This window comes from Pseudopodoces humilis, chromosome 11 (genome assembly GCF_049639895.1).
Source record: "Pseudopodoces humilis isolate 2021_Gansu_Grassland_sample_001 chromosome 11, ASM4963989v1, whole genome shotgun sequence".
Lineage (NCBI taxonomy): Eukaryota > Metazoa > Chordata > Aves > Passeriformes > Paridae > Pseudopodoces > Pseudopodoces humilis.
In genome coordinates this window covers 20620069-20632866 of record NC_142210.1, presented here as the reverse complement: position 1 = coordinate 20632866, position 12798 = coordinate 20620069, and the positions used below count along the sequence as shown (strand labels likewise).

General features: G+C 41.2%; 1 protein-coding gene across 1 annotated transcript in view; it reads left to right on the top strand.

Moving 5' to 3' along the window:
* FNDC3B (fibronectin type III domain containing 3B) overlaps positions 1–12798 on the top strand; it is a 183690-nt gene that overhangs the window by 115525 nt on the left and 55367 nt on the right. Inside the window, exons 7-9 of the mRNA XM_005525084.3 lie at positions 3909–3967; positions 9902–10059; positions 12214–12273. Coding sequence (XP_005525141.1) covers positions 3909–3967; positions 9902–10059; positions 12214–12273 — 277 coding nt within the window. The remainder of the gene's footprint in view (positions 1–3908; positions 3968–9901; positions 10060–12213; positions 12274–12798) is intronic.

Sequence of the window (12798 nt, the reverse complement as noted above, 5' to 3'; positions counted from 1 at the left end):
CTGTTGATGGAAACTTCAAACTTACCTTGAACTGACATTTTTTCCCCTGTTTTTTAAAGCTGTGCTTGGTGTTTAAAAGTATGGTTGGAAAGGTCTGAAAATTATATTTGTGCTGTACGTGCAGAAAGGAACATAGACACAGGCTAACAGAAGCACAGAATAAAAGGCTTTAGTTCAGCAACACTTGACACTGAAACCCTGTTAGCACCAAACAGCTGCTGAGAAAGTGTTTAATTTTTAGGGGCATTTACTCCTGGTTCTGTCTACAGAGTTTTGTTTATGATTCAAAACTCTGGAAGAAGAGAGGACTTGATGTGGTCCAGGTCTTTCATCTGGCTTTTCTGCAATAAAAGATGACTCTGAAGCTGAAGAACCCACAGCCTGGGAATTAGAACCTAATGCTGTAGTTTGGGAGTGCTGTAATATCTCTCAGACAGTGAGATTAGCAGGGTAAGTCAGATTTTTGTGCTGTCCCTCAGAGGACCCCATTGAGCTTTCACAAGGAATTCATCCCCACCCCCAGCTTCCTCCTAGGAGGAAGAGCTTTGCCATGACAGATGTGGAGAGCAGATGTTGAGAGGAAAAGTTAAAATGGGACAACGACCTGAAGTGTTAGTTGGGCTCTTGATGTGACTGAGCTTCTGTTCCCGATGGCAACAGGGGAAAGCAGCTCCTGGTGCCTGCCTCTGCACCTCTGCAAGCCCCAGAGTCTGGGGAGTTGACATAGAGATTTTCTGTCTTCCTGGCAGATACTCAGTGCTCAGTCAGCTCAGGGAGATGAAGGGACAAGGATTGAAATGTATAACTGTATGTTATTCAGGGACAATTAGTCCCAGGTAGGTGAACCATGCCACCCACCACCTCTCCTGAGCAGTTCTAGGAAGTTTTTTTGAACTGCCTGTTATACATCAAGACCTGCCCATTTCTTGCTGCTGTTCTTGCCCACTCTCCCACCACTGCATCTGTGATGTCCAGCAGATGCTCATACTCCTTGTCCCTAAATGCTCCAGTGAACTAATCTGAGGTGCAGTCCTTGGTAGCTGCTGAGTAACAACAGAGAGCCAGGAGGAAAGGCCTTCCAGCAGCTCTGTGTTATCAGAGAGAGCATATCAGATGGTTTCTTTCCTTCTCTATTGTCTTCTATTTCAGAAGGCTTTCTACTCTTTGTTGGCTTGGAAGGAAGATGTAGAGCTTGATACTCAGAGAGATTGGCAGGTCAGAGCAACTTCCCTGCTGGGAGAGGGATTTGGGATAGGTTTCGTTCTCCTTAGCTTAGTCTAGCTCAGGAGACTGTGAATAATCATATTTATTACCGAAAGGAAGTCAGCCATCCATAGAAGCCCAAGACTTTTTTTTTATGGCTCTTGAAATGGGAAACTAAGTATTTGAAATACTGTAATTCTTGATAACCACTCCTGAGGTCCCCTTTGAACCTGCAGTGTTCTCTGATGCTGATACAGACATTGCTTGTGGGTGTTTATTGCTTTCTGCCTTTAATATTTGCTTTATTTTCACAGGGCATTATTTGTTACATGTATCCCATTCCCTCTCTCCCTCTCCCCAAAGTCTTTGAAGAAGAATTGTCGTCCACCTCCAGCTAATCCATATAAACACTTGGTGACAAAAATGTCCATATTGACCACACAAATGTCCATATTGACCACATGAATGTCCACATGTCTGTAATAACCCAGGGCTTTTGTATCTGGTACCCAGAGCCTTCTCTTTGTGAACAAGATACATAGTTGGGATACTAATGTAAAAAATTCCCTGAGTAGGACACTTCATTGAGAAGTCTGGTTGAAGTAATTAAATTATTATTTATTTGCTGGGCATACCCACCTCCCTTAAGCCTTGGAGTCAGTTCCTGTGCCTGGAGCAGTTTGAGCCCTCAGCCCTGACCTGCAGAGGGTGGGAGGACTCAGTAACTGTACAAAGCAATCACCTTTCATGGGAGAGGGAAATAAGATTTCTTTGGGCTTCAGGGTTTGTTTTTTTTTTTTTCTCCTGCTCAGTGTGACAGAGCATCTTTGCTAGAAAGCAGAGAGAGGAAAGAAAATTCAGTCCACATGTTTGGGATTTAAGGTTGAGAGTGATTCACGCTCAGCTTCTGGGGGTTATAATTAGGGGTGACATAATAACCATAAACTTTTGATAAAATAGTAGCAGCTTTTTTGTTACACTCAGAGCTTCAGAAGCTGCTTCTGATTAGCATCCCTTCGAGATAAGCCTGCAGGATCTCCACAGTGTGCAGATCTGGCTCCAGGCTTTTGTGGCACAGTTCAACTTCTCTACTGGAGCTGAAAGGAGCCCTGCATTCTGAAACACCTGAAATTCTGACATGTTCACTTGGATCAGCATCTCAGCCTTTTCCTTAGCCATTTTAGTCCATCTGTGAAATTTTGAAATCAGTATTATCAAATTCTGGCTCAATCCTGCTGGTTAATGCTCTTTATAATACACTCTGAGGGTTATCTGCTATGGAAAAAAACCAACCTTGTTATCCTCAACTTCTCCTGAAATATTACTACTCCTTTCTTTTCCAAGTGGCTGAGACTAAAAGGAATCCAGGAATGTGTGCAGCAGGAGATCTGTCATTCCCAGTCCACACCAAGGTGCATTCTTGTAGGGAGAGATGGGCATTTACACTGGAATTCTGCCATCAGCATTCAGCCAGTTCTATTTTTTGGCAGTCAAGCACATGGAATTTTTAAAAAGAAGATCTACTTTTTTTAAAGCAGGTCACAGACAAAAATAAAGACACATTCTTGGGCTCCGAGAAGTAGGTCAGGTTTTTGGGGGAATCATTAGTGAAAGCTGTTGATCTGATCCCACCTGTTTATTAATGTTTTTTGCTTCCTATGCCAAGCACATCTGGCTCATTTTGCTTTAGGTGAGATATGTTCTTCTGCTTTGGTGAGCAAACTTTCTGCATTAACATTTTAAAAAAGAAAAATCCAAAAAACAGGAAAATATGTTCCTAGTTTTCCATTAGAGAATACTGTAGTGGAAAGTGAGGCCTCTCTGTGCTGTCGTCCAAAAGGAATAAAGCTGCTTTGTGTCACCTCATTACTCTAAGCTGGTGTTTTACCTCAAGATTGTTTTGAGGGGGGAGGATAAGGGAAAGGCTGATTCCACTGCTCAGAGGATGGCCTCTGCAGCACCTTCTGCACAATTATCCCTCTGATTTAGGGGGAGCATTTCACAGCCTGTGGGTACCTCTGTGTAGCCCCTGCAAGAGCTGCTGTACCAGGCACAAGGCTCAGGCAGGGAGGATGGATTGCTGCTGGACAGACTTTGGAATTTGCCTGGCATCACTTTATTGCCTCCACAGTTGGAAGGTGGCTGTAAAAGAGCTTTGGGCATTACCCAGTGTAAGGACAGGTGGGTGCTGGGGCTCAGGGCAGGTACCTGTGTGCCTCCCCTGGGTTTTCCCTGCATGGGACACGGACATTTGTCCTCTCCAGAGCCCTGGTGGGCAGCCCAGTCTGAGTCTGGAGTGAGGGTGGGCTTGGTTAACAAACCAGGGTTAGGTTCAGCAGGAACTGAGAAACTCCCGGGCTTCTTTCACAGCTGAGTTCTGGAAACAGGGTGGTTTTACTCTCTGAATGCAGATCACAATTAATGGCACTGCTTGTGGAGGACACCTCTACAAACAGCCTCACAATTCTGAGTATCTGCAATTACTGGAAGTTTCATTCCCTCCTTTTTCTCTTTTAATTTTTTTGTAATACTAATCCATGTAACTGCATGCCTTAAATTCACAAGGCAGCTGATGCTCATATGCAGGTAATGTCTGTCTCCCTCCCCTTTTTAGAAATGCCAAAAGAATTATTGATGTAACTGAATTTTTTGTTTAATTTTGGTAATTTATTTCTCTTCCTCTTTCCACATTCTCTATTTTACAGAATTTGATTCAGAAACAAAAAGGGTTCAAGACATTCTTTCTGGAATGGAGAAACCACAGGTATGTGAACCCAAATTGCCACACAGATGTACAATAGCAAATATGAAAAGTAGATTGTGTCACAAAATACTGGTGATTTCACAGGGGAGCACCTCGGATTTTTTTCCCCTTAGTAGATTGTTACCACTAACTCATTTTACTGGGATTAAATCTGAAGGATCTTTTGTGCTCATGGGTGTTTGAGGGCCCTACCCACTCCAGGAATTGCACTGGTTGTCTGTTTCCAGAGGACAGTTCCCAGTATTCATACTGTAATGGGGAACTCAATGCACTGGGGTGACTTGCACAGTTCTTACCCCCCACCTCCCCTGGGTTTAATTTTGTCATGAGCAATTTATGTCTTTAATCATTATTAAATTAAGCTAATTCTATTATTCAATGGCAAATTACTGTAGTCTGTGTTTGTCTGAGCCATAAAAGCCTGTAAATTATGATGGAATTGAATCACCCTGTAAATAACCCTAATGCTGAGTGTGACTGCAGTCAGGTGAGGCTATTAAGAAATCTGGTTGTAAGCTCTTTTCTAGTTTGGTGTGTCAAATGAAAGCCAGAAGAGCACTGTAGGTCTGAATGAATGGTCCAAGCCAGCGCTGGAAGAAGGAGTCATGGGGCAGGGAGAAATAGAAATCCCAAAGCACTCTCCTTTGCTCTCCAGAGCTCAGGCCTTTCTCTGTCCAGCTGGAGAGACAGGGCACAAATAAGCAATTAAATAAAAAATAATGGTGGGAGGCTCATGGGAAGATTTGGTTCAGCTGATAGAGGCTGGTGCAGAGACATTCTGCAGCGGGAGCCTTGGCTGCAGAAGAGGCAGAGCTCAGGGAAAATCAGGTGTGAGCACAGGCTGAGTTTTATTTTTTGGACTCTCTTCTGATGGGTGCTTTTGTTCTGAATAAATACAAAAGGTGTTTGGTGTTAAATTGCTCCATCAGTAGGTGCTGGTGTCCTGGCATGGGCAGGAGCTGGTTAAGTGCACTTAGCACAGAATTAAGCTCATTTGTTGTACAGAGGGAGTCAATATTTTCATACCAGGGACCACCTGAATGTTACTCATTTGGTCAATAGCCACAGCCAGGTGCTTTTGCAAAGATCCAGAGAGCTGGCAAGAAAAATGTGTTGTTTCATACTTTTATCTTTAGAGATAGGAAGAGAAGCTATTAGAGCAATTTGCAGGATTCTGAGAACTGTACAATTAGATTTATGGTAACCAGAACCTTTAAAGCAGAAAGAAGCAAAAACCAAAAAAAAAAAGACAAAAATAGTCTTCCTTTAATCATACCAAAAATAAGATTAAAAAAAAAATCTAAACCATGGCAAATGCTGGTTCAATAATAATGACATTTACTGAGGTGATGTTGGAGATTATCTATTATTCTCTCTCTGTAACTTTGACATTTGTGAGTAATTATACTCACAGGACTCTCACAAATCATGAATTTCTGTGAATGATTCTGTCTGTGTGTAGTCAGTATTACATCTGATAGAAATACATCATATTATGCATAAATAGTCATCTTGGTCATGTTTCTTGGCAAATCTTGTGCATTTACAAGTGAAAAATAAAACAATGTACAGGAAAACAGCAGTGAAGAAAGAAATTCTGCAAAGCAAGAGAGCAGAGTGGTGAGTCAGTGGCAAGGGGGTGATGCTGTGTCTGCAGCACAAGGATTTGATTTCTCCAAGTAGCTCCCTCCATCCATGGGGTGATGAAGCCATCCAAAGGGATTAGCCTTGTGAGCAACTCCTGCAGGAGAGCTATCACTGGGAGGGGTCTGGATCATACAGGTACCTCTCTGAGTACAAAATACACACACTTTTAAATTTATTACTTCATGAAAGGTCTGTTTTCAATAATAGATATTGTTACCTGTTTGAGAGATGTGCAGCCAAGCTGTAAGTTTAATCAGAGCTTTGCCCCTTTAACAGCCAGAATTTTAAAAGGCACCTTTTGCTTTTAATCCCCCATGGTTTTGTGTCAACTAAAATATGTTTTTAATTCACATTATTGTGGACAAAGTAAGCGTTCTCTGAAACAAATACCTCAGTGAGGGGAGGGAAACTTGACTCTGGGTTTCTGAAATGGCTGCATCCGACAGCCAAGGGGCTCGGGGGGGACATCACTGCCCATGGGGGATCACCAGGGCTCTGTCAAACCACAGCTCAAACATCAGCCTGGCTTTCCAAAAGGCAGCCTGCTCCCGCTGACTTGCTCTGCTGCGAAACTCATATTTAATCACTGGGGTTTTTGCCTAAAATTGCAGGATTACAGCCATAATTTAAAAGCAGAATCTCAACCCAGTAATAACTGTGAATTCATTTGACCCCCAAGCCTTTCAAAGCGTGCCCTCGAGGGAGTAAATGAATGTTGCTTGCAGTGTAGTTCTCACACATACAATGAGCCCCCGAACCACACGATGCCTGTGAACGCTAACCCGGAATTTGAAAGATAATGAAAGTTGTACAGAAACATTTTTCATTACCTGAAAGACGGGGAGGACCGATACTCATCAGTCTTGTAACCTTATTGAAGTGGTGCAGGAGTTGGATTCTTTCCCAGGGGCTTTTATGGAATAATTATTTACACCACCGAGTTTTGATAGAGCAGAAAGGAGGCATTTACTGTGTAAACTGAGAAGTTTTCAGAAACTAATTAACTGTGCTTTTCACCAGACGTACAGAACTCCTTGTGGGAGAATCTTTTGTTAGGTCTCAGCTCAAAAGGCCAAGCCAGCCCTCTTCAAATCAAGCACAGTGATTTTGGGGACAGATGAGACAGGCTGGGGGAGCTCAGAGGCAGCACAAAGGTTTACCTGCCCAGCCTGGGAGGAGATGCTCTGGCTGCTTATATTTTGTCAGATGGAACTAGTGCACCTTTAATGAAAAATAAGCTGGTTTTTACTGATGGTGAAGTATTTCTCTCTGCCAGTTCAGAAGGGCCATTAAGCCCACCATTGTGGTGGTAGCTGGGCTGTTCCTCACAGCGTGGAGAGGGCTGGTCCAGGTCTGTACTTTTGGAAAGGTGTTTGTGTAATTTAGAAAAGTTGGAGGTAAAGATACTGAACTGTTTTACAAATCCCTGCTTGTTATTCTCAACATATCATAACCCCATTTATTTAACTTAGCTTTTTTCACAGCAAAGGTAGTGCTTCATGCTCCAGGTAGGAGTTCCTTGGTAAATGAAGTGGTGGCTTTGGCCATGAAAGGAGATATTGGCAGGTGACTGTGATATGGTATCAGCCTCTTGGTCAGGGAGCAGCAGGTAGGTTTATCTCCAGCCACACAAATAAATCCATTCCCAGCTGACGTGCACAGCCCAGGGAGGGAATAGATTTGCCTTTTCTGACTTATCTCGCAGACAGTGACCCCTCACTTGCTTTCCTACATTTGCTGTGTGTGCTCAGCGCAGCTAAGACTGGTATTTAACAATTTCTGGTGTTTATTTTTAAACCTCCAGCAGCAGTTGCTGTGTACCTACGAGCTCCAAGGCAGCCAGCAGCCACTCCGGGTGCTCCTTCCCTCTGAAATTAATGGTGTAGCTGGAGCAGCTTAGCAACTGGGTTTGGACTTTTATCCTCTGTGTGCTGGCTTCAGAATAATAGTCTGACAGTTTCTAGCAGCTAGCCCACAAGATACTCTCTTTTTTTAAGAAACCCAAGACCTAACTTTTTACAGATTGCTGAAGTTCATGGAGGGCCAGAGTTTTGCCGTATGTGGAATATATACGTGTGTCCTTGGGAGTAGTCATAGAGAAAAACATTTCAATAGAACATTGGCAGGATATCATGCCTCCAACTCCAAGTCTGTCTGAATTTATGAAAAACAATTATGCAAGCATATTTCCATAATAAAAGAAACTGCATGTTGATGGGCTGAGCTGGCATAGTAGTAATGTCTGTTAAAAAAAACCCTAAAATGTATTTGGATCTTGTTAATCAGTTTTTTTATCAAAATATTATTTTAAATGCAGATTTTTAGCTCTTAAGTATCTTTACTGCAGTTTCATTTACATACATGTGTGCATATACATACACGTGTATATCTCAAAAAAATTAACTTACTTGTCACACTTGAATCATTCAAGATTCTTATAAGGTATTTTAGCCAGTATCAGGGTTAACTGCTCCAAGATTTTAAAATAAACACTGATTTCATCAAAAATACGATAAGAAAATGCCATGAAAGCAAGAAATGCCATGAAAATTCAGAAAATAGTTTGCACGTCCATGTTTTTTTACAAAGAAAGCTTGATGCTACTTAAACCTTCTTTCCTTAAAACCTATTTTTCACATTAGGTTGAACAAAGATTTTCTTCTTTTGGCAAGACTTAAATGTGCTGCTATAAATTAAAATCTCTAACTTTTGAGATCATGGTGTTTATGATGAGACATTTCATGGTGTCACCTACTTGTCAGGCTGTTAAAAACGGATTTATGACTTGCTCAGAAAGAATCTGGTTGATATATGGGTATCAGACACAACAATTGCAGTGCTCATCAGCTGGAAGCAACATGTTTCCACACGAGAAGGTAAATATTCTCTAATACCTAAAGTTATCCAGAAGCTGGATTTGTAAACAGGCAGTCCCTGAAAGCTGACTGCTAGTACTTCATTCCCAAGTAATTTGTGGGTAAGGGGTTTCACTTGTCTCAACAAAAGTTAGGAAATGTGTAACTGAGCACCTGCAGCATTCATGTCACACCTTCTGAAATAACAACATCTTGCTCTTTATGTTGCAAAAATCTGTCAAAATTATAGATGTAGTGAATATATAAAGAATATTTTTTTGTTAGCCTCCATATGGAGGAATCAAACACTGAGGGTTTAAATTCTGTATTTTTCCTATGCAACAAATTTCACTGCAATTAAGAAGGAAAAACACCTTGTATTTTCATGATGGAAAGTGGAGAGTTGGTGGCAGAGTATTTGAGGCTCTGGAGGCTTTGAGGTTTCTCTGGGATATTTCAGCAGGCTTGTGTGAAAATATGCTGCCTTTCCCAGATAACCAGTGCAGCTCTTGCTTTTTATTTCTTTTTCTTTTGACACAGTGGCAGGGGGGGATTTTTTATTCTTCTTTCTTGGCCTGATAAGAGAAGGCTGCTCTGTGGGAAGCTGCTGTTGGCTGTGTGCAGCTGATGTGCCAGTGGCTCTCCTGGTGAGCAAGGTGATGCTAGTTCTGTAAGCTGCGTGAACCTGGCTCTCCAGAAGAATACAGTGGCACTGGTGGGGTGATAAAATTGGTTTGGTGCAGGAGTTTCAGGTACTTTTTCCATGTTTTATTAGAAAAGATTCCTCACCCCTCTGCCACAGTTATTGCACTCAGTGGTGACTGCAGATCACATGCAGTCCTTCTATCAGGGCACAAAGTGATTGATTTGCAGTGTAATTGTTAATTGACAGGTTGGACTTCTATTATGATTTTCCCTTGTGCTTTTGCACCAGCATGAATTTTTGGGATGAATTGGGTTTTTCTACTTATTTGCTGTTGAGTTATTGTGGTTTCAAGTGGCAAGAAGGAGCAGGATGACTGAAAAAGCCATCAGAGTTTCTTTGAAAAAGCTCCCCAACAAAAACTTTAGAAAAATAATGGCAAATAAAATGATCTATAGGTTAAAGCCTTGGTTCCACTTAGTTTCCAGTTCCCTTCTGGGAATGGCCACAGCAGCAGGTACCTCCAGAGACATCCTTTGCTGGATGCTCAGACAGTGACCAGCCAGTTCACTGCAGGGGAACCTCTCTGTATTTCTCATCTGTTAGAGATCACTTTTTGCCATGAATCTGTGTTTTTGTTTGTGTTGTCAATCATTTCTGACCCTTTACTTTCTAGCTCTGAAATTTCTATTTTGTAAGAAATTGATTGTGAAGACGCAGGCAAAAAGCGAATGCTTACAGAACAGTGTTTTTTCCTCGGATTTCAGGTAACTGATGTTTCTTTTATAGGTTACAAATATCCAAGCAAGAACGGTTTTGCTTTCCTGGTCACCTCCCACTGGCCTTCTCAATGCAGATAGACACAACAACGGTTTGCCTTACACCTGTACCTACGAGGTTGCCTTATCAGATAAAGGGAGGGATGGAAAATACAAGACCATTTACAGGTAAAAACCATCATTTTTACAATTTTTTTTTTTTTAAATTAGGAGTAAATTCTCTGAGCTTTTCAGGGTGTATCCTGGCATGGCCATCAGTCACAGAAGAAAGGCACATTTGAGCATCCTGTTTCCTCTCCAGAGGAGCTTGCAGGGAGCTGGTGGAGTGCATGTCCTGAGGTTCCTAATTGCCACCCCATCCCACGTCCCTGGCACGTGGCAGATCCTGTGAAAAGGATCCAGTGAAAAGGTTACTTTTTCTTCTATGCTGAATGTCAAAACCTTTTGTGTACACAGTGCAGGCAGGAGAGCTGTCTTCCTAATGGGGTAGTTTTGTATGGACTCACAGAGTTTAGAACAGTAAAATCTTGTTATTTCAGCTAACAGGAAAAACATGAGGGCTTTGCTGCTTTGTAGTGTCTTAGATGAGCAGAGGAGGGAGTACAGCAGTCAGTAGGTTACAGAGGCTCCCCAGAAAAATCCGAATACTTGGCTCTCAGCAGGCTTCAGTAAAAGTTCTGAGGGATTTCTCTGTGTCTCCTTGCAGTGATCCTCTGAGCTCATTCTGTGATCAAGTACATATGGTGTTATGCCTTTCTTTTTCCCTGCTAATGACGTCTAGGAAAGAGAATTTGGAGATGTGACCTTGGCTATTGTGAAATAGCTAATCCTTCCCAAATCTCATTAAATAAAGTCCAGGTGATAGAGCATTTAAGGAATTACCTCTTGAGACCAAGCCATCTCCTTTTTTAAGATGTCCTGTGAATTGGGGTATTCTTCTTGGTATGCTGAAGGCAGGTCTTGGATAATACAAAAAGGGTGTATTAACCAGGGAAAAGCTGCCTGATTTTACTCTTTCTGGCATTTACAGCAGCTGTTTGTGAGCCAATGTGAGCATCTCCATAGTCAAGTGTGTTCTGCTGAGCATTTAAAGTGGGAAGGACACTTTCTAGTACTTCTTGTGCTTGATGGTTGCACATTTTCCCCTGGTTGTGAAATGTGCATCTGTTTTAAAGCTGCTGGTGGTGATGTGTCTCCTGCTGCTGGCCAGAGCGCAGCCTTTAGCTTGATGTGGTATGTTCCATCAGGAGCAGCAGTAATTGTTATTACTATAGGCAGAAGAGAGTCTGCAATATGTTGAATACATTGTCTTTGGAAGGAGGTGCACTCATTTCAGAGGGGAAAAACTGGATTTGCAGAGCACTGTATTATATGAAATAAAAAATAGAAGGCTTTCTGGTGGATTTCTGGCAACCCAGCAGGCATGTGCTTTCTGGTGGATTTTGTTTCTATTGATTTTGAGACATCTCCCTGTATTTGTCCAGCTAGCTATGAAATATTTCTTTATGCTAAATTGAGAGCTTTCTTGTTTCCCATATTTTAATAAAATCATGAATAAGCCAAGCTCTTACATGAGATGGCTATTACTTATTAAGCACTGACCCGTACCTTAATCTTCACAGATTTGGCAACACATGACTGAGCCCAGTGTTCATTTACCAGCAAACAAGCCAGAAGGAAAAAGAATAGCCCTAACTATGTTGGCTGCTTTTGAAATTAATAGATTGTATGCTGTTTTTTTCTTAAAATGTCTAAAACACTTTGCTTTAAGTTGTCTTGGTATTGAAAGAGTGCTGGGTCCAGCTGTTTGGGCGTTAATTAAATGTCTTCTTGCTGTGGTCCTCATAGGGAGCGTGGTTCTGGAGGAGAAAGCAATAAGTGAAACAGTTGTGCAAGAAACTCTTCTTCTCCCTCTGAAGTTCAATGGGTCACTTTGTATAAAGTATTTTGAATAGGGAATATACAAGAACTACAACAATAATGTTTGGGTTTTGCTCTTTTCAGCTCCGTGAGGGTTGAAAACCACAATGAGCTTTATACAAATATCAGCAAAATATAAGATAGCATTGAAATAAACCCATATATTTAGTGAATAAATTGGTGTGAGTAGTTCTTTTCTTCTGTGCTTATGGAGTTTCATGAAGTTTTCAAGAAACATGAAGTGTATTGACAAATTGTTGGTATGTGCCTTGCTCCTGTTTCTCTTTGGAGGGATTATTTCTCTTCTTTTAAATTATATCACTAGAAAGTCACTAGCTGTGCAAAGTGTGATACTGCTTTTCATAATTTATTAATTGGTTGGTTTGGATTTCTTTCCTACAGTGGAGAAGAATTAGAATATCACCTGAAGGACCTTAGGCCAGCAACAGATTATCATGTCAGGTGAGTTAGCGTCATTTGAATGTCACTTAAATATAAACTCTTCAATTATATGGGAATAAATGTGAAAGATTTTAAAGTAAATATACAGTATACTTCAAGAACTTAATGGTCACCTCTGTAGGTGTTTTGCAGTGGTTAATAAATATTTTAGATTTTATCTTGGGCTATGAGAGTGCTTTTTGAACAATGTCTTCTGTTGTGTTGTTGTCATTGTGTTGTAAGAGGCCAAAAGAAGTTTATGTATCTGTATTTCTGTATGGATAACAGGCCTGGAAGTGCTTATGTATGAAAGTAGGATATCTGAGGTAATTTAAAAATTTGACTCAAGCAACTGGTGTTTTTTCAGCTTTTGTAGCATGAACACTGAAAGCACTCCATGCTTTTTTCATATGAAAAAAGTAGGCCACGCTTTGGGAAGTAAATCTGCTGAATACAGATCCATTTGACCATAGTCACTTCAGCATTTATTCCAATAAAAAAATGGATTCTCAACACTGAGCTGTGCTGATATTTTCATAACATATT